We start from the raw sequence: 21,534 nt of genomic DNA on the forward strand, positions 1-21,534 counted from the left end.
TACTGGATTTTATTTCACTTTTTGCCATGGACTAAATAAATTCCCATTAAATTCCCGTGAGGAGCATAAAATTCATATGTGAATTATACTGAATTTTATTTCACCCTTGGTGGTCAGCATCAATATAATTTACTATTTTAATTTCTTAATTTCAATCCATTTCCCATTCTGGGTTCATGTTTACAAGAAATTCCCATTCTTCCCATGAGGAGCATAAAATTAATAATTCCCATTAAATTCCCAATAAATTCCCGTGAGGAGCATAAAATTAATATGTGAATTATACTGAATTTTATTTCACCCTTGGTGGTCACCATCAATATAATTTACTATTTTAATTTCAATCCATTTCCCATTCTGGGTTCATGTTTACAAGAAATTCCCATTCTTCCCATGAGGAGCATAAAATTAATGTGAATTATACTGATTTTTATTTCACCCTTGGGTGGTCAGCATCAATATAATTTACTATTTTAATTTCAATCCATTTCCCATTCTGGGTTCATGTTTACAAAAGGTGCAGAAATTACTTCTCTGGACCCCTGGAGGGTGCAGAAATTACTTCTCTGGACCCCTGGAGCCAATTCAGGGCATCTCATGGAGCTACAGTTCTGGTGTTAAATTTGAATTGTTTTTGTAATTCAACTGGATTTATTATATTAGCCCCACCCGTTTTTGAATTTTGATGTGGATCTCGGGAGAGATCCACCACACAATATAACACATTGGAAACACTAAGTCTAAAAGTGTAAACATAAACATTGTCTAAGTGTAGACAATCAGCAATTTGTCTACAAGCGCCAACACATAAAAAACTGAAATTACACACTTAAGTGTAATGACTAAGCTTATGTGAATGGATGTGTTAAGACACAATTCACGTTTGCCTAAAGTTAATGTTTGGTGTGGTGTGATGAAAATCGTGTAATAGTGCCTTTTTTCTTTGCTGAAAAAAAAATTGTGTAGATATGATTCCAACAAGATGGGTCCTTGTCGGCCTATCCATCTGATGAAAATCGTGTAATAGGGCCTTTCTTCTTTGCTGAAAAAACAATGGAGTTGTGTAGATATGATTCCAACAAGATGGGTCCTTGTCAGCCTATCCATTTCCAAAGCACCAAGGACCCATACTTCAGCGATTTTTTTTCTTGGGGTACATAAAAAAGCGTTGTTTATACACAAAAAATTCACGACCTAAACCACTTGCAACAAGGGCACACATTTTATTATGTAAAAAAATTTTTTAGACTACAAATTGTAATTCTAACAAACTAAGTAATTCTGTAAGCCATGTTCAAACCGCACCATTCTTTTATGATAACCTGTATATAATTCTTGAACAACCATATTCATCAATTGCAAGCGACACATGAGATGATTCCTTAGAATTTTTTACATAGTCATGTATTTACATAGTAGGTGTTAAGAAGGTTATGCTGTTAGACCAATACATCCAAAGTGCACTGTTGTTGGTGCACCTCTATTGCAATCAACTAGTAAGTATTGACAGATGTTTTATAATCATACAAAAGTACACACATTTTTATTATGTAAATGAAATTTATACTGTTAACATTTAGGTAATATACATTCATAAATAATTAAGTATTTTACATTCATATTTTAACAATAAATTTCAGTATTAATATTATACAATATTTTTTTTATATTAATGAAATTTATACTGTTAACATTTATAAAATAAAAAATTCTAATATACAGGTATACATTCTATATATAATAATTACATTAAATATAATTATATATTACATATTTAACAATAAATTTCAGTCTAAATTTTTCAATTTTAATTTTTTTTTTACTTTTTAATTTATTGATCAAGGAAACATGTTCGAATAACTACATTCATCACAGAATATGGGTCCATATTGGCTGCTGGTCTTCTGTCTTCCAGATACCCTTTCTTTTCTTCAGCTACATTTCTCGGAATTCTTACACTCACTCCCCGATTTGCTACACCTATAAAATTTAAAATATATAAACTTCATTTCAGAATATGTAAATTCAGAATTATGATTTTGTAGATTTATATTACATGTAGGTGTTGGTTAATTTGAAGTTTCTATGACAGAGTTAGTGATTAGTGAACAATGTATAATAGACTATACATTAGGATAGACTACACAAACATCAAGGAGAAAAGAATTTGCACCAATAAGAGGCAAGAAGATTACAGGATGGGAACATCAATGGTTTTTAGCTTTAGTAATTTCTTTCATATTTTGATTTGATCAAAGATATTTAATAAAATCTAATAAATCTTGTTAATTTTAAAAATTGATCGAGCACATATATTCTATATGCACAAACTCACAGCAATGAAAGCTTGCTTTCACACATTTAAGTATGTTTGAGGTGATTGGAATCAAATTAAGGTCTATTGATCAAAACAAAAATCCACCCCAGGCAGTCTAAAAACTATAAACTATTACAAAATCTGCTGATTTTTGAAGTAGAGAGTTCTAAAACTTGTATTCTTAAAGTAGTTTGTTTCTCTTATATGAATTATTAATGCTAGACTGAATACTCATGTTCTTTGACTAGAAAAGGTCTCGCAGGACCTGGTGTTCCAGACATGTTTACCAGTATATTTACACTTTCACTAAGTCAGGTCTGGTAGGCCAGTAGCAGTAATTTGAATTTGTCTATACACAGCCAGACTCAGCATATCAGAATTAAGGTTTGAAAAATGTTTCACTCAACTTTTCTTTAGATTGTGTACTACAATAATATTTAAAAAATGTAGAAGTAGCAATGTTGGAGTATGTGTATAAAACATTAAAGTTACAAATGGGAGTGGGGGTTGCTTTCTCAGAGTGTAGTGATATTCATTTTATAGCCAGTTTCTGAGGTGATTACACTTCACAAAATATAACTGCATGCTAAAATGCAACAGTATTTATATCTGTGGAAAGTACAAGGAAATTGCTTCATTCCTCACTTTTCCTAATAAATTTGGTATAAAATACAATTGTCCAAAACAGAACTCTTGTTTTGAAAGACAAACTGTCTTTCCAATGAAGTGATTCCTAATGCATCAATTCATGTTCTTGGAAGTTACCATAATTGTTTACTATGGGGATCAGAAAATTCATTCTACATTATCAAATTTTTGGGCCATTTTTTCCTAAGCAGACTGTTACAGGCATAGTGTACTTTGGTTATGTTTGAGAACTGTTTTTCCATAGATTGAAAATATGGATAGGCAGAGAAGCTCCCATTCGCTTAGTCACAGTGACACTGATTTCTTGGGGCTATGGAAAAGACAAACCAATAAATTCTGTCCCATCACCTGCGCTTAAGAATTATAGCTGTTATGGAAGAGATTCTACAGGGCTGTAAAACTGCCCATATTGAATTAGAAGTAAAAAAAAAAATATTTTATGTAATAATGCTCATGCTATAGAGTTTTTTTAAATATTTAGATTCCATAAGAGCATGCACATACTAATTATTTAAAAGGCACTTCAAAATAAAGACAAATGTACAAGAAATATTTTTAATGTTAATTGGAAATCTTTTCATTTAACTCCAGTATTATATTAATATTTGTTTTTTAGTTTGATAATTATGTATTTTGTGATGCCAAGTTCAAAAATAACCTTTTTCAAATTTGTGTGAAAATGTGAGGGCATGGGGTCATTGACACCTTAAATGAATATTGCCACAAAATAAACCTAATCAACATTATAGTGAATTTTTAAATTTATTTTTATTTAATATTTATGAAGTACATTTTGCCTTTTGGAAAGCATTCCCTCTTTACCCACCCTTAATAAAATATGTAAATTGTTTAAACTTTTATTCCATATGAATTCTTTGGACAGCTAATCTGCTTCGCGCTTTTCCTTCTATGTTCTTTATTGTGTTTCTGTGTAACATCCAGCAATAGTTTGCTATCATCATAGTAGTCAATTTTCCTTGATACCTCCTTTAAATGTCCTGATGAAAACCTCACCCATCTCTTCGCTAACGGCACCCAGGATTTTCAGGAAAATAGTCCTCATGTGAATTTAGGAAGTGAATCTTCAAAAGCTCATGGAGAATTTTTGTACTTTTGCAGAATGTTCTCAATGATTGATTTGAAATTTAGATCCTTATTGCCCCAGAAACTTGGTATAGTACTATGTCTAAAGGCCTTTGCATTTGTTTCTAAAAAATTACTTTGAGAAGTTTTCTAATGTCAGGACCAGTAAAGATACCCTCTTTTACTTGGTGATTGATAAGACGAAATAGGTCATGGATTTATTTTAGACATTTACCTTCTTTTGCTAAGACTCAAGCCTAATTTGATATCCAGAGGTGGAAGGAGAACTTTATTCAGAAGTATGAGAGTCAGAGCAAATTTTTGGTTCCAGGTTCTAATGAAGCTCTTTTTTGGTTAATCTTTCCTTATCCAATGATTTTATTTGTCTCTGCTATCCCATTTACACAAAAAGCAAAGTGTGTATCCTCTCCTTGCCTATGAGCATCGATATTTTGATATCATTTCAACATAATCCAGTTATATTTTTTATATTTGATTTTACCAAGAATGAATTCCAAATTTATCCTAACCCTGGAACTGCTAAGCATCACAATCACAATGCATTTCCAAGGGTCTCAACTGCTAAAGTCACGATCATGATGCATTCAATCAGTGTTTACTAATTTTCTTGCAGAGTCTTTAATTTTGAGATATTTCAATGGTCTGTTCTACCCCCCAGAAAAAATCCATTATTTCTGGTGCCCAGGTTGTAGCTGTGGTGTTCATCCACAGTGCTTCCATAAGTTGGGACACTTGGTGGCCCAAAGGCAGACAAAAAGAAAAAAATCTTCCAGAAGATACAGAGTATGAATCCAGTCAGGGTTTCCTAGAGCACCAAAATATATTATGAATAACTTGATTTCTCTTCTAGTAGTGTAAGGTAGCAAAGTGTTCATTTTCGTGATCAACACAATAGAAGTTTGGTTTATGTGGACCGAAACTTGTGAAAGTGAAAATGTTTTGTTATTTGTGATAAAATTTTTTTATAATTGCTTGTAAAACTCCTAAAAATGATTAGCAGCTGAAGGTTAATATAGTCAGCAGTTTTAGGGTTAAATGGCAGAATGTCTGACAGGTATTGATGGATACATATTCTCATTGTGCAGTACAACTGAGGATTCTTTTGAACAGTCTTCAACCAGTACTTTCAGATGGATGTAAAATAGATTCAAAGTCCACATACATAGTGGGCGCACAAAATTAGCCTGACATTTTGTTAGTAATTGTTTAGTTTAATAATATAAATATTAGTTTTTTGTCTTTCCAAGTGTGCTGTTTGTGTATTGTTCCAAGATGGCTGACAAATGAAAGACTTTATAAGAAATTTAATAGTGGTGGTTCAGTAAGAGTAAGCGCGAACAGTCTGCCAATGTTGGGATTGGCAGATGAGACAGCACGACTTGGATTTTTAGGTTATCTGTGCAGTGAATTGTAGAAACTGATTGTATCTGTAAAAAATAAGTTTTATTTAAATTAACGGTTGACAACAAACATAAAAGTATGGCTGAACGAGCTGTCTACAAAGACATTGTGGAACAATGTTTGGTTTTCAGATTAAGACATTTTCTCTTAGACCTACATGTGCTTCATGTAAATGCATACACTCCAAGAATTCAGTACGGGCCACTATCTTAAGTCATGGGGTAATAGAGCCATTCTTTTAACACAAATGTCATTTCAGATATTCTAATCATTTTGCACATGAACAGAACTAACTCCTGAACAGTCCTGATTTGAGTATTTTCTTTGGGGATTTCTAAAGGAAAAGATTTTCCCTAAGCATATTTGTACTGCGAGAGCTTATTATTGAGGCGTGCAGCAAGATAACAGAGGTTATGTGAAGAGTTATTAACATAGGAGTTAAGTTAAGTTGCTAGATGTGATAGTCATGTTGAACATGTAATAAGCAGAATAATTTCCAGTAAACACATTTTACTTTTCTGTATTGTGATTCAAACATTTTTTTACAAAATCAAGTGTTTGATAATTTCGTGTGCCACCCTGTACTCAGTGCAGAAGACGACCTGAAAAATATGGAACAGAATCCTTTTCTCTGTACCTGAACCAGAAAAATGAGGTGCCAGCTGCTAGCAGGTTCTCTAAGCCTTGAACCAAGCAATTCTGAATTTTCTTTGGTTAGATATAAGTCTCTCAAACCAAATGGTTTTCAAACTGAATAAAGCTCTGGTGGAGAACTATCTCTGGATTCCCAGTGCTCAATGTTATCTTCTTTAATCACTCATGGAAACATCTATGTCAGGTAAATTTTCTGGTGGAATTGGCACAGGTATGCCTGAACAATGAATAGGGCATAAAACAGATGGCATATTTGGATAGACTATTCTTTTTTTATTCTTCAACCGTGAACACCAGTCTAACAAAGTAACAATCATTGGTGTGATTTCGTGGCTCTTGCCACACCATTGGAACTACAAATCTGAACACTTCTTGTTCACACTTTGACCACTGTCAAAGTCCTTCAGTCAGCGCGTGTAGCAAACTATGTATTTTCTTTCCGAAAAACATGAGGTACACTTGTCAAATAAAAGTTGTAATATAATAAGAAATGTGCAGAATTTTTGCAGCCTCTTCAAGCCATTTTAAAGATTGAAAGCTGCTTATGGCCTCACCAACAAATTATGCTCACAGAAGATGGAAATAACTTGATTTACACATGCTGAAGGTTGGAACAGCACCAATAGTAGTTGCATGGTGCATTGAGTGGCACAGATGCCAGACAAACATGTTCAAGTCTTGTCACACAACCCCACCTCATCTTCAATCCAAACCCCCACCACCACCCTCCTCTTCAGGCCACTCAACTGTTTACCTATAAGAATTCATAGCATCAAGTCAAAAAAGTGTATTATATTTATTATAAAAATTAATATTTCATATATATTTACGTTTTTGAAATTTGTGATTTGCAAAAAATCCTGATGTGATGGGGAAAAAATGAAGGTTATTTTCATATTCAGCACTAAAAAATACATGGGAATCAATTATCAAAAGTTTAAACATTTCACAACCCAATTCTTGTAGGCTTGTGTATAATCAGCAAAAATGCAATTTTGACAGATTATTTTTACTTGAAGCCATGAACAGAGATAGCAAGACTTTATATTAATTCTGCATGATATTTTCACCATAATGTAAATCAAAAAAATAACATTTTGCAATGGTTATCCAGACACACAATAGGGCATTATTATATGAGTACACAACTTGTGCCCTGGAAGAGAATAGCCATTCCCAGAGGTTACAGGATGTATTGGTGGAATACAGAAATTGCCAGCCTGAGGCAGCAATGTGCTGTAAGGGCCCTACAGAGAAGGGGTGGTCTTATACTAGAGAATGGATCTTCTGATAAGGCAAGTGGATGGAATTTTGTGATCAAATTAATGAGGATCCTTGAGCTCCTGAAGAAACTTTGTAGAGAGGATAGGAAATCCAGCAAGTTACAGGCCAGGCCACTATGCTTGCTAAGTTCTTTGAGACACTAATCCTGCAAAGGCAGATGGTAGACTCTCTGAACATCAGTATGCCTTTTTAGGCAGGAAGCTCCATCATTGATGGAGTGCAGATAGTAAGGTCAATAGTAGATTCAGTTCTTGGCTCCAGTTGCACCAGGAAGGTGCCACTGATATTAGTGGCAATATTAAACAGCAATGGACTATGTAGTTTCTCCCCCCCCCCCCTATAAAGAAATACAGGAATACCTGTCCCAAAGGAAAATCCTGGCATTAGAAGCAGATAAGACTCATTGCTTGAAGGCAAGGGACTGAAACCTTCAGCTGAGTATACAGAAGTCCTCGTCCCTGCTGGGAGAAGGAAACCCTTGCAAAAAGAATTCTGTATGTCACACTTCTTTAAAAATGTGGCAGGTGGACAGGCCAGAGGCATCAGTGTAGTGCAATAGTAGGAATGTAAAACTTCAAAAATTTAATGGAGAAGCTCCTGCTTAGTGAGACCACATCACAAGCAATATCCACCATGAGCAGAAAAATTCTGCGCACCAAGTTGTAAAAGTTGCAAGTGCTAATTCCCTTATATAACTTAGCTTGAAATTTCCACAAATGTGGATTCCATACAAGACAATGAAAGGTGTGTTAGTATGGTTCAATAGTAAATACACTAATTTTTTAAAAAGGTAGGCTAAATATTTAAATTTTATGACATCACAAAAAGTAGATAATCTCCCTATTTTGAACAATCAATGTCAATCATTACATTCAATTCATCTATCAAAAACATTTCTTTATAACTCCCATTTGAATATCATTTCACTTGTCAAAATCACACAAACAGTCTGCTTGCTGTGTTTGAACACAGCTACTGCACAAATAATGTGAAAAATTAACAAACCTGATGAAAATTCTTTGATGTTAGCAGTCTCATGTTTACCAGTCAATCTTCTTTTGTTGTCCTCTCCCCCTTTTGGATCATATGCTGCAATATGCCGTAAGTGTTTGTCCTTTAATTTTTCGATTAGTTTATCCATTACTCTGTAATACAAAAGTTAAAATATTAATTACATTAATTTGTATAAATTGTGCTATGGTAGTCCTAATTTTTGAAATTTACTTTGTACTAAATATCATTGTAGAATTAATTTATTCTAACATTGTGACTGCTTGTTATCCTAGTGATTACCTGAATATCCTTATGACTAACATAAGTTACACTAAGCATAGAATTTTGTTTCATCTACTTCCTTACATGAGATTCAATCATATTAGAAACACCACCATTCTCCCAGTGGTGTTTCTAATATGTGTATAATCAAATATATTTTAATTAGATTAATAAGCAGTCACATTTGTAAGGTGTAATAAACACCAGGTACAAACACTCATAGGTGCAGTATAATGTGGATAGTCTTCATACCTTTGTAGATAAGGACTGCATTAAAAGTAGGGTGATTCAGTTGCCCTTTAAGACTGGCAAATTAAGATAGAAGTTTGTCTCAACACAAAGCGATTGTGTTTACTGCACTCAGCTAGTAATGCTAGTGACAGGGCTTGATCTAAATTCACCTGTAGCAGCAAGACAAAGAAAATCATGATATACGGCATCTAACAACCATGTTTACAGGTACACAACCATAATCTAAAAAAAGTAACGAACTAAAGAATAAAAATGCTATAAAAGAATAAACCTAAAAAATTTATCAGGGGAAATAGAAATTATCTCTCCATTGAGAAAAATTTGTGGAATCAAAGGGTCCTGCAGGTGAGAGAAGACTACATTTTCTTTTTTCAAGTGAGAAGGTGAAGCCAGTAACCTAAGACCAAGCTGTAAGACAAAAAATAGTGTTCTGTAGTCTCTGCTATGGCCGTTGAATGGGATGCAATATATATAGCAGAATCAACAAATGAACATGCAACATAAAATGTGACTGCACACATTTAGTAATACTCTTTGCTATAGCAAACAAGGTGGCACTTTATACACTCTAAGGTAACACTACCTGATAAAGAACCTCTTGGAATGAAGAATCTCTTCCCTAATGCGGCGTTTTGACATTTTTGTTCAGCATTTAACTCTCTGACCAAATCACCAACATCTAACAATAATACTTCCATCTGTAACTTATACCTCTGAAATTCATTAGTGTATGATGAGGTGAGATCGGGCAGAAAAAATCTGCCAAGATAGTTGCCACTGCAGAAGATTAAGTGCGTGAATGAGTTTGAGAATAGATTTGTTTTTGCGATTCGCAAATTGTACAAAGCTTCTGGTAGATTTGGCAGTCATCATTCCAACAAGAAACTGAGGGTTTCCAGATTTTTTTACAATATATTAGCATTCCCAAATTCCAGGAACGTAAAAGTAGTAAGTTGATCAAGGGTGTTTGCAAAATGTCACTAATGGGAAGGCTTTATGGTAACTGTTGCAATCTTGCCTTTTCAACAATCCACTTCCATGGCCTTCACCTCAGTTGAAACTAATAATCGGCATGTGGTCACTACCTTAAAATTCATCAACAGACCAATTAAGAAACACTGAGCATAAGGAGAGGATGTTTGACAAAGTACCAGATAAGGACATGAATGTGTATGATTCATCAGTCAGACAGAGATCTAAGTCTAATTTATTTGAGGGGAGCAGAAAGATGAACCCCATGATATAAATATGGTGGGCATTAAAAATTTCCTAAACCATGGCGATGGAATCTGTGTGAGGAGATTTGATAAGTCCAAGAGCATTGAAGTCTATGAGATACAAACTGCAGATATGTAATTTGAAAAGATTTTGAGAATTGCCCAACTTTAAAAGTCGGGCACTCTGGAGCGAGCTGAACGTGTTCCCCACAATTAGAACATTTGTCTTCCTGGCAGTTTGTGTCGCGACATTGTAAATATCTTCATGGGTTAGGGATATAAGTAGTATAGTTAGGTTATAAATAGTTTATTTTCTCTGGCAGTTATTTCCATTACACCCATCTCCAGAAGGCAAAAAGTTACTCTCGAACTGATACGGTTTCAATCAGAATCATTCAGTTAATTTTCTGATGTTCCTCGGGGAACCACCTGAACCCAATAACTTTTTTTATTTATTTTTAAAAGTTAGAAGAAGCACAAGATACGATGTACTATGCTAAGTTGTGCAAAAAATTCTGCAATCTGATTTGATAAAGGAGGTTTAGGAGTACATGACTAAATAAATTCCAACATATTTATGGCCTATAATCAGTTTTTCCACTGTTGAAAACTAAACTTTTTAAAAAGAACCTAAAGATATATTTGAAAAAGCAAATTTAAATAGTTATATAATAATGAAAGGCATCTTATTAAAGAAAAATTGACCAATTTGGAATAGGAACAGTGGCATCCTGCAAGCAGACAAGTGGCTACTTTCAGTAGCAAGCAAAAACTAAGAAGCTATATCAGTAAATTAACAGTTTGCGTATTCTATTTGCAGGCCTCATCAAAATTTTATTATAAGAAAAATTTAGGACAAGGAATAGAAGCCTAATAGACAATGCAATGTATTCTTTATTTTATGTTAGAAAATCATGGTGTTCTATTTGGCAAAAGGTTAAGTATTTTTATTTGAATGCACTTCTGTCCTCAAAATACCTCTTAAGTAATGTATGATTACAATCATACATTAATCATTTTCTGCTGTATTTTAAATATGTATTTTATACATATTTTAATTTATATGTATAATAAATTGTCTTTATACTTACTGTATTCCATTTTCTTTTCTCATTTCTTCAGTTGAAAAATTAAAGTGAGCACCTGCTCCATTCCAATCACCTTCCATTGGTTTGGGATCAAAACTAACAGTTATACCATATTCCTCACCAATTCTATGAAGTACATAGCGCGATATCCATATCTCATCTGCACATTCTATGCCTTCACTTGGACCTATTTGATATTCCCACTGAAATTGAAATAATCTTTATTACTACTTTGTGAAGATTTAAAAAATTAAAACTGATATTTCCAGATTTTTTTGGTTGTAGTTAGTTGTGGGGTTAACAAATTTTTTATTTTCATTTCATTGGTGGTGATGCTGTAATAGAAGAAAGAAATTTCAAGATTGTTGATACTGTCAGTTTAAACCTGTCTGGAGATTTCAATTCATAATTTTCTCCTTTAGATGTATTTCAGTCAGTTTTAAATTTAGATTACATAATCTGGACTTGTTGCTGACAACAGGACGTGTCTCCCAAAAGTCACACAACTGTTGTTAATACAAGAAAATGTTTGAATCATACTTTAATAAGATAAAAACAGTACAGATTACATAATTTAATTACATTCTCTGTGATTATTTCTTTCTCCATTCAATCTGCTATTATAAAAGCAGTTTTGAAGATTAGTCTATAAAAAAAACATAAAATAGCAGTTGGTTGCAAGTTTGTGTGTGTGAGGGTACAGTAACTAGAACAGGTTGTAAAAGATTATTAAAGATTATCTGGGCTTTGGTCCACGTTCTCAAAATATATAAGTCAATATACTTTATCAAAAGTTCAATTTATACTATAAACTGATTATAACAGACTTTTCTTGACATTGCATATTTGCTCTCAAAGTCCAATCATTAAATAATTTTAATTAACTTTTGGTTCTTGCTAAATTGTTTATAGTTCATTACCTGAGATGGCATAACTTCAGCATTTGTTCCAAATATATTTAGATCCATAAATAAACAAGCCATATAATGTGACTCAACAATTTCACGTGCAAAACTACAATTTGCACCAACTGAACAATAATACGGACCCTGTAATTAAAAAAAAAAAATTATAATTTTGCTTTAGGCAAAAAATTTTTATATTTAATGAAGTACAGAATGTATCATGAAGTTCTCCCAGGACTTTCATAGCCTATTCTACTCTTGAAAATAATGGAAAAGTTCATGTAAACATATGTACTTACAATGGTTTGTTTGCGAGTTACAGATAGTGAACAACTTCATTGATTTCAGCCACCCCAATCTAAAAATCTAAATAAATCTAAAAAAATTAATAAAATATGTCCCAGAACCATATCTACAGTAGTTTGAAAAATCTGAGGAAAACCAATAATGTGGAGTAAAAAACCCTGTTTTTTATTTTTGACATTCAATAACATTAAATGGGTAATTATAAACAAGACTTTTAAACAAAACTTCTAGAATATTTAATTCTGAACAAAATGTAACAAGATAAGTTGAATAAAACAAAAGTAAGAAAAAATTGTACACTAGACAAGTGTATTAATGTTGAATGTGTCAGACATTGAATAAAATGTGTTAAATATTAAGTAAATAATACACATACCAGAGTATAATAATTTTAAAATGAGCCCGCTATTCTCAACACATGTCTTCTTTTTGTTTTATATAAAATGTTTCAAACGTCAATTGAAAAAAATCAAAGATCAGGCGATCTTGGTGGCCACAGACTGGGACCTCCATAACAGATTCATTTCTCAGGTAAATGATTGGACAAACATTGTGCAGGAAGTATTCTCAGCGTTCAAGGAACATCTTCGAACAGCTTCAGCAATTCTTGAGAGTGCAAGTAGACCTCAGCATTTAAGCAGATTTTCTTCCATTGTTTCATGAGGATTTACTTCTACCCATGTACACTCATTGCTTTTAAGTTTTTGGCACCATAAGTGAAATTTGCCTGTCTAAACTTAACTTTCTTGTAGAGTTTATTTGTATTCCACCAGTTACAGAACTCAAAGCGAAGCAGACCATCTTCTGGGTATAGATCTTGAATTGTTTATTTAAGTATATATAACTTGTTTTTATTGTCCTCCAAAAGTATCGAATGCAAAACTCCAATCTGCAGGACCATTACCAACACCTATACTGCACTGAACTGTATCGATAATTTCATCCATAACATGTCGTGTTGGACAGATTGTTCATAGCTGGTACAAATACTAACTAGGTAGTTAACTTACTTCATGTATATATAATCTAACCAAACAACCTACGCTCGCTTCACTCACTAGTCAAGGTTGGCGAGCGAAGGTTAAGTTTCATTAGTTTATAATTTATTTTTTCCTTTCAGTGGCAACATCTAATAACTAACTACAGATCGCCTTTCTTCTGCAGGGATGTTCTTGAAAAGTACTTTTCTGATTTAGTAATGTACAATTGCTAAATTATCTTACACCCTTTTTTTCAGAATTAAATTTTAAGCAAGTTTTGTTTAAAGTTTGTGTTATTACCCAGTTAATAAAGTTATTGTACATCAAACAAGGTTTTTCACCCCAATCTATAGGTTTACACCTCATTTCTCAAAAACTACTACAGATACAGTTCTGGGACCTATTTTAAAGTTCAAAAACCAGAAATCATTAATTCTGCCCTTTTTTAACATTTCCCCAGAATAGCTGAAATTCCAAGCAAAATCTTTTACTAGCCATAACTCTCAAATGAAGCATTTAAGAGAATTTGAGATTCATGAAACAATACAGAAACATCAGCTATTTTGTGATCCGTAAGATTTAAAAATACATTTAATTTTAATAACACACCTGCTAATAAAGGTATTCATTTATAAAAGATTCGCTTCTAAAACTTACACTGTGTGAAAGTAAAGCAACCCTCTTCCACACCAGCACTTTTTTCAGTGCTGATTTAAAGAGAAAGAACATTTCTATTGAACCACAAATAGTTGTAGGTAATAATTGCAGATAATAAAACATTAGATTCAGCAGATACAACAGATGGTAAAATAAAGCAACAATATTCAAGGGCAAAATTAAAAAAATTCATCTTAAATTATAAAGTAAGATTTGACTAACATGTAAATACTTGAGCAGTTTTTTTTTTTTTTAAATTTAATGCTTGAACAAAAGAAAGATTAAAATTAAAAGGGCAATTTCAAAAAGTTATAACAATTCTTAAAAATATACTCACTACTCCCCCTAAAAAGGGGAAGAGTAACATTTTTAAATTTTATTGTTAATATTCAAACTGCTTAATATATTAAAATTTGGAAATAAAGAATAATTTAAAGACAATTCAAAATGATTATATTTTTAATTTAAATAAAAATGTAAAAAATACCATTATAAAGTATAACATCTATCCCAGATGGAACAGGGTAGAAAAAATAAATTTTTTTAATTGCATAAATTGGTCGCTTCTTTAAAGATATTAATTAAATTTACATGAAACTGTGCTTTATTACTTTACACTAAGATAAGGCTATTTAGCTTGAATGTTTCAATATCTACTTTATTGTTAACACTCAAGCTAAATATAGTCATTTGTACTCAATTTTCAACAACACCCTTTTTCTAGTAAATTGTTTCTTAAAATTTTAATTTTACTGCTTTTAACAAAGCAATATTGCCTACCATTTCTTTCCAAAATGAACAAAATAATATCATAAGTAATAATTTTTCCACTCATCTTTGAAACTACAATAGTTTGGGTATCAATATTTTTTTCCTTATTTAAAACCTTTTTTAAAGGACAATTTTTTTTTTCTTAGTTCATATGTGAGGGATTTATTACTCAATAAAAATTTAATAAATCTTTTTAATGAATTTACAGCTTATACAGGTGATTCCAAGTTGCATTTTAATCTCTCAGGAGACGATTCTATTCTATTCAAAAATTAACACAGGTCAGAAAACAAAAAAAATACCAAGCTTAGAAATATTTAGCCCTACTTTCTGCTCCCTCTGAATTTAACCCGTACTCTGAATTCTTTGGACACAAATAGAGGAGTAAATTTGATGCTTCCTTATGGTTTTTGATCTAAGAAATTGAGGAGTGGCCCTAGACTGTTTCACAAAAACAGGATAAAAGTGTCAGGAAATACACTTTTTTAAAGTGTATTAACTGTTATATTAACCATAAATTGTTTAAATGCTAGTACCTTAGGTCAAGTAGATAAAACTGGATTAACCCACCAGGTTGGTCTAGTGGTGAATGCATCTTCCCAAATCAGATGTGATTTGGAAGTTGAGAGATCCAGCGTTCAAGTCCTAGTAAAGGCAGTTAATTTTATATGGATTTGAATACTAGATCATGGATACCAGTGTGTGTTTTGGAGGTTTTCAATCAACCGTGGTTGATTTGAAACTGTACAGAGATTGGTAATAATCTCATATTTCTTACCACCAAGGTTCAATGGAGAGCAGTACTTTAATTTTTTGCAAACAAATCTGATTGAACTCTTTGAAGTTATTTGCAGATAGTGTAGATTGCACACCTGCTAATTACTGTCATGATGTGATGAATCTTTGGACCAGTAAATTGGCCACCTCGATCTCCCAATTTCACGCCAGCAGACTTTTTGCTTTGAGGTTGAATGAAGTCATTAAGACTATTCCGCTTGTATCAGCACACCAGAAGAATTGAGCCATTTTATAATAGAAGCTGGAGTTATGGTTTAATTTCACACAGGGAGTAGGAGAGAATCAGGGCTAAATGTTTCGGTAGCTGAAATAATGAACTCATTTTCAGTTCTTTTTTTATTTTTGGTTATACAATCCGAGAGAATGCCATGCAATTTGGAATCATTCTGTATGTCCAAGGTGATTTACGTAGTGTTACAGATGCTTACATGGTCCGGTAACACTGTAGTGAGTTACAGATTACATAAGATTTCATCCTGACTCCTGGGAAATTTTAGTTATCAAATTTAGGGCATAAACTATGGTTTCTTATGGTAATTGACCTGATAATATGGTTTCAGAAGAATACTTATGTTTTTATTTTGCTACTTTACATCAGTTCGCTGAAATTTAAATAAATCCTCTACAAGTCATTTTATAAAGTTTTTTATTACAAATGTAAAGAACTAGACAATTTTTCTGTTGTGTGATATTTTGAGAACTACTGGACATAGTTCTCCATAAGAAACCCATCAAAACACTTTACCGCCTCTTAATTTGGTTCCTAGAATTCCAGTATAATTTTATTTCACTCTTCAGGAATCAGTAATAAGGGCAAAATCTTTAACTAAACATAACTCAGTGTTTCCATATTTGAACTTTTTTCATTATTTTTCACTAGAAGAATGAGCTCAAAAATACCAGAAAAAATATATGAATCAACTTGTATGCACTGACAAAACATAAGCTAATATTCCACCTACTTGCAAGTAATAATTTAATGAACGTATGTTAGTGGCTGTTTATAAAACTATAAAAAAGAATACAGTTTTCTTAGAAAGACAAAACCACAAAAAAATTGTTAGTAGCAGAGAGTTTTAATTGAAAATAAACCCACAGACCCAAAAACAGACTTAAATATTGGTTTACTCTAGTTACTTAACTAAGTTAGCTAAACATATGCAACTATTAAAACATTTTTCGTCAATTATACAAGTGAAGAGAAATTTATCTGACATTTGGACTTATCAGTAAATAAAATTTATTTATATGTAAAAGTTTTTAATATAATATGCCATTGCCATTCAGAATTATTTTTGTTAGAGGAAAGAACAAATTTAATTGGATTGCTACTCTTTTCAGCAACTTACTTGAGGTAATGCTATTCTGGTTGCTAATTTAACTTCCAGTACCCTGCTGTATGTAATTCACTTAGTGAACAATGATGTATACACCCTCTCCTGCCTGCAGTCATCCAAGGAAAAGCAGTAGAGGCTAATTAATAGAAACATTATGCCAGTTACCACATAATTTATAAATATATTACCTGAGGTCTTGGTTGAGAAGTTGGTATCCAACCATATGGACGATTATCAGGTCCAAGAAATGTATATTCTTGTTCAATACCAAACCATGGTTTCATATCACATATCTGGTCTACAGCATCTACACAACACATTCTTTTGTTTGTTTCTGAAAACAAAAGAATTGTCTGAGTTTTTGATCTCATTTCTGCCTGGTAAATAATTCTTATCAATTAAACCAAATTAAAAAACTTATGTCAGTGCTTTCACTTTTTATTTGTGCCTGCAACCAGTGTCAGTGGTTCCAGCACTGCTGTAGTAGTATACTCAATTTATGTCATTGTTGGTAGCCGAATTGCTTTAAGTATTGTTTAGGATGTGGTCAAAATTAAAAAAAAATTTTTATTGCTGTCTAATCTGGTCGAGCATTGATTAAGTTAACAGGGTGAGGACAGCATTTACACTATACACTACATCTACTGTACTAGTTAAAAACATTGTTACATACTATACTACTATACAGTAACTAACATGTTTCACAAATGCACCATTACTCCCTGAAGGTAATTTATACTCATATCATGCATACTATTACTCACTATCCAAATTAGGTCTTAAAAAATAATGAATCATTAAAATTCTGATTAATGAATATGATGTCTCAATATGCCTTGAGAAAAAGGCAAATTTACTTTGTGAAAGTAAATTTGTTTAAGGAAACAACCCTCAACATTCAATCTTCAGTAAATGTGGCTTTCATTCAAGTGGCAGCTCGTAGCTAAAATTAGTGGAGGGTGCTGCTCCAGAAACCTTTTTCTGGAGTAAACACACGTGAAGTAAAAAAAACTACCTTCCACCAGCACGCCAGGGTCAGTATTGCAGGAAATGACAGTGCTCTCTCCCTCACAGCCTCATTTGCAGCTTCCTATGTGCACATGCACACAACAGCCAAACACCATGCTGCTAGAACTGAAGCGCACAGTTCCATACAAAGATTTTTGTATTTCTCATAAACTGGGGCTGGCTACTGACAAAGCTTAAGGATTATATTTGTACAAGTATGAAGAAATAATTAAGAAAAAAAGGACTCATTAGATGTTAATATCAAGGGAAATAGGTATTGCAGTTCCACAGTACCTATATGCGAGCCACCACTGTTTCATTCCGATATTTTATCCTTACTTCACATTCAAACTTCCAAAGATGCACTGTCAAGACATGTTTTACCATATGTACTAAATAGTTGTTATATTTCAATCTATAATCATAGCTAGATTTGTTACATAAGTCTCCAAACAGGAAAAAATTTCTGGTCAAGATTCCAGACTTTGTTCTCCCACCAGATATAACCGATGCCATAGTCTGATGGCACAAACCTACAACCACCTTAATCTTTAATTTTACTCAATTACTTTGATTTTACCTGTTGGGTCTCCATTTGGTCTATAAGTGTCACATAGAACTAAATAACCACCTTGCATAAATGGGTCTTTATATAACGCAACTGGTCTCATTATAGTATCTGAATCTTTACCTGCAGCCTGATATGTTGAACTTCCATCATAACTCCATGATGGTAATTCTGAAAAAATGCACAAACTTATTTAAAATTAAGATAATTCTGAAAAAATGCACACTTATTTAAAATTAACATTGCTGATAGTTATAAAATGTGGTGTCTGGGGGAAGAGTAGAGTTTCCTGAATTGCTAATGGAATTTTTTATACTGAAGAATTACCCTGACTTTTTTCTCCGATGGAGAAGAACATGTTAAAATTATTCAATGAACAGTGCCACTAACAAAAAAAAAGCAGCTTAAGCAGGAAGATTTATATGAAAATAAGTATTTTTTGGATTATTCTTGAGATAATAAATATTCCAATCGTCTTGTATTTTATAAGGCAGTTATAAAAAACTCAAACAAGTTTTAAAGCCTTGAATATTTGGAAACCCACTTGGCTGAGAGTTATGTCTAGAACCTTGCAGGATAATTATTTAAAGATTTAAATATAGCCTATAACTGAACATTTGCTAAGAAGGTAGCAGAAACTGACACCTTAGTAAATTTTCAGTTATCCAGGAACATAGAATGAATGGGTTACACTTTCTGAAATTTCATCACTATTAGGACTGCTTAGTAGTAAATCACCTATTTGGCCACTTTTATTTCAGTTACACCCATGAAATAATTTTAAAAAATTATGAAAATTTTTACTTTGAATGCAAAAAAGATGAAAACATGAGCTAAATTTGCTTCTTTGAAGCTCAAATTTTTATTTACACTGAAAAAGCAGTTTTCTTGTACTCAATTTGTAATAACTACATCCCAACCCCATAGGGGAAGACACCCCCCGCCTAGTGACATTCTGGTCGTCACACCCCCCTCCCACCTTTCAGATCTGCACTACAGTCAAAACTCAACAAATCAAACACTTGAGAATGGCAATAAAACAAAATAGTATATAAAAACATTATGTAAATACACATTTCCAGCCAGATCCAGACAAGTCAGTCCACAAAATGCAGCCACTGTTGTATCCATCCAACATTGCCTTCAAACAATATTTTGCACATCTAACTTAATTGGACGTTCTTCGTTGTTATGATCCTAATTTTGAAATGTCATCCTCTCTTCCAGACTCTTACATCCTTACATTTCTCTTCTGTACATTCATGTACTGTTTTTAAAAAAAAATGTTTGAATGTTAAGACACCCAAAAGAAACATTTAACAAATATCTTCAAAGATAGAATAAAGGTTATTTTTTTAAATTCTTTACAGAGAAGAAACTTGTACATGGTAAATAAACAGCAAATTTACATGTTATACCCCATTACTACTTAGAGTACAAAAAACCAGTTTAACTTTTTTTCAATTCTGCAAAGAATTGCATTCCCTCTTTTGTTATTTTTCTTTTATTTTCTAATAAATGATGTTTTAACACAAGAAATAAAAAATTATATCATTTGCAAATGACATTTTACTTCTAGTAAATTAAATCATTAAAAACATGATTTAAACATTCTACAGTTAATTATTTTAGCTTAAGTTTAAAAAAAGAAGTAGATGAACCAATAATTTTTATGCTAAAATGAGTTTATAATAGTCTACAATAAAAATTAACATTCATTTTATAGTAATCAATAAGGCTATGTTTTTTTCTAATTAAAAACATCTATACTATGTAACATTAGAATCTAGCATATTATTCCTATACAACTTTACAAAGATGGCCAGAGCAAGTGTCATGCTTCCCCCCAAACTAAATTTCAACTTCATTAAATTGTTGAACATTTAAAAAAAATTACTTCCACTACAGGAGAATGCATCTTCTTTAGATTTTAAGTCGTTTTAACAAGGTCAATTTTCCATAATATCTTCAGGAAATAGTATCAATTCCTATTTTTACCAAAAGAAATAGGCACAACTTCCAATCCTGAAATGGTTCAATTATGTACTGATCTGAATAAAAAATACTTATTCTTATATGCTAGATACATAAACTACATACCTTCAACACACTTTGGTTTGAAATCTAGCGTCCTAGTTTTACTTCTCAAGAATTCTCCTGTCCCATCAATCCAAACATAAGTAGCTGGAAATTTAGTTTTTGGTCTTTTTAACTGTCTAAACCGTTCAATAATAGTTTTACTAATAGGATGATTTGGAGAATATTGTAAAAATGGTGAGCAATAATGTTGCACCTAGAATTAAACAATTTTACAAAGCTTGTAAATAACTAAGTTTTAAAAGTAACTTTAAAAAAAAATCTTAAAACAAAAATAAAAGGGTATTATAATTTTAAAAGACGAAGGAGGTTAAGAGATAATGTCATCACAATAATGTTATCCAAAATACCTTCTAATACCCAAAATTTAACTATATCCTCAGAATGAGAAAAGTCAATGCAACAATTTACACGACTCTTGTAAGACATTCAAAATTAGTATAGCAAGTATTAAAAATGTCTTCAATATATATCGAAGCAATAGTATTGTAATATAACAATCAAATAACTTTGTATTAGTATTGTATTATTAAATTTTTAAACAGGACATACAGAACAAAGCTATTCAAAACAAACTTTTTACTTTTGAATCCACTTTCACAAACCACCTCATTGAAAAAGGCAAACATGAACACAAATAATGAATATAATAGAGACACACTGAAACAATTTTTTTAGACAAAGATCCCTTCCATTTTACCAGGGATCTGAGTACCATAGGTGTAAGAATAGCATGGGCACTGTCTACAATCTCTTGTTAAAAGGGTTTGTCCAGAAGAGTTGAAAACGTTTTAAACACCTTCTACCAGTCTGTAACTCTAGAATACAAGCAAGAAGGGAGCCCTAGATTGAACTATTACCACAAAT

General features: G+C 32.3%; 1 protein-coding gene across 1 annotated transcript; it reads right to left on the reverse strand.

Moving 5' to 3' along the window:
- Positions 1–1,696: 1,696 nt before the first annotated feature.
- On the reverse strand, positions 1,697–20,773 carry LOC142331016 (glutamine synthetase 2 cytoplasmic-like). The gene is made up of 7 exons (XM_075376584.1): positions 20,671–20,773; positions 18,583–18,741; positions 17,183–17,328; positions 12,161–12,289; positions 11,244–11,443; positions 8,414–8,553; positions 1,697–1,980 (listed from the first exon to the last, which is right to left on the reverse strand). Exons 2-7 carry the CDS (start codon positions 18,671–18,673, stop codon positions 1,832–1,834), a joined length of 855 nt encoding a protein of 284 aa, XP_075232699.1. The 5' UTR covers positions 18,674–18,741; positions 20,671–20,773; the 3' UTR covers positions 1,697–1,831.
- Between the last annotated feature and the right edge of the window lie 761 nt (positions 20,774–21,534).

Source organism: Lycorma delicatula, chromosome 10, assembly GCF_047948215.1.
Source record: "Lycorma delicatula isolate Av1 chromosome 10, ASM4794821v1, whole genome shotgun sequence".
Classification (NCBI taxonomy): domain Eukaryota; kingdom Metazoa; phylum Arthropoda; class Insecta; order Hemiptera; family Fulgoridae; genus Lycorma; species Lycorma delicatula.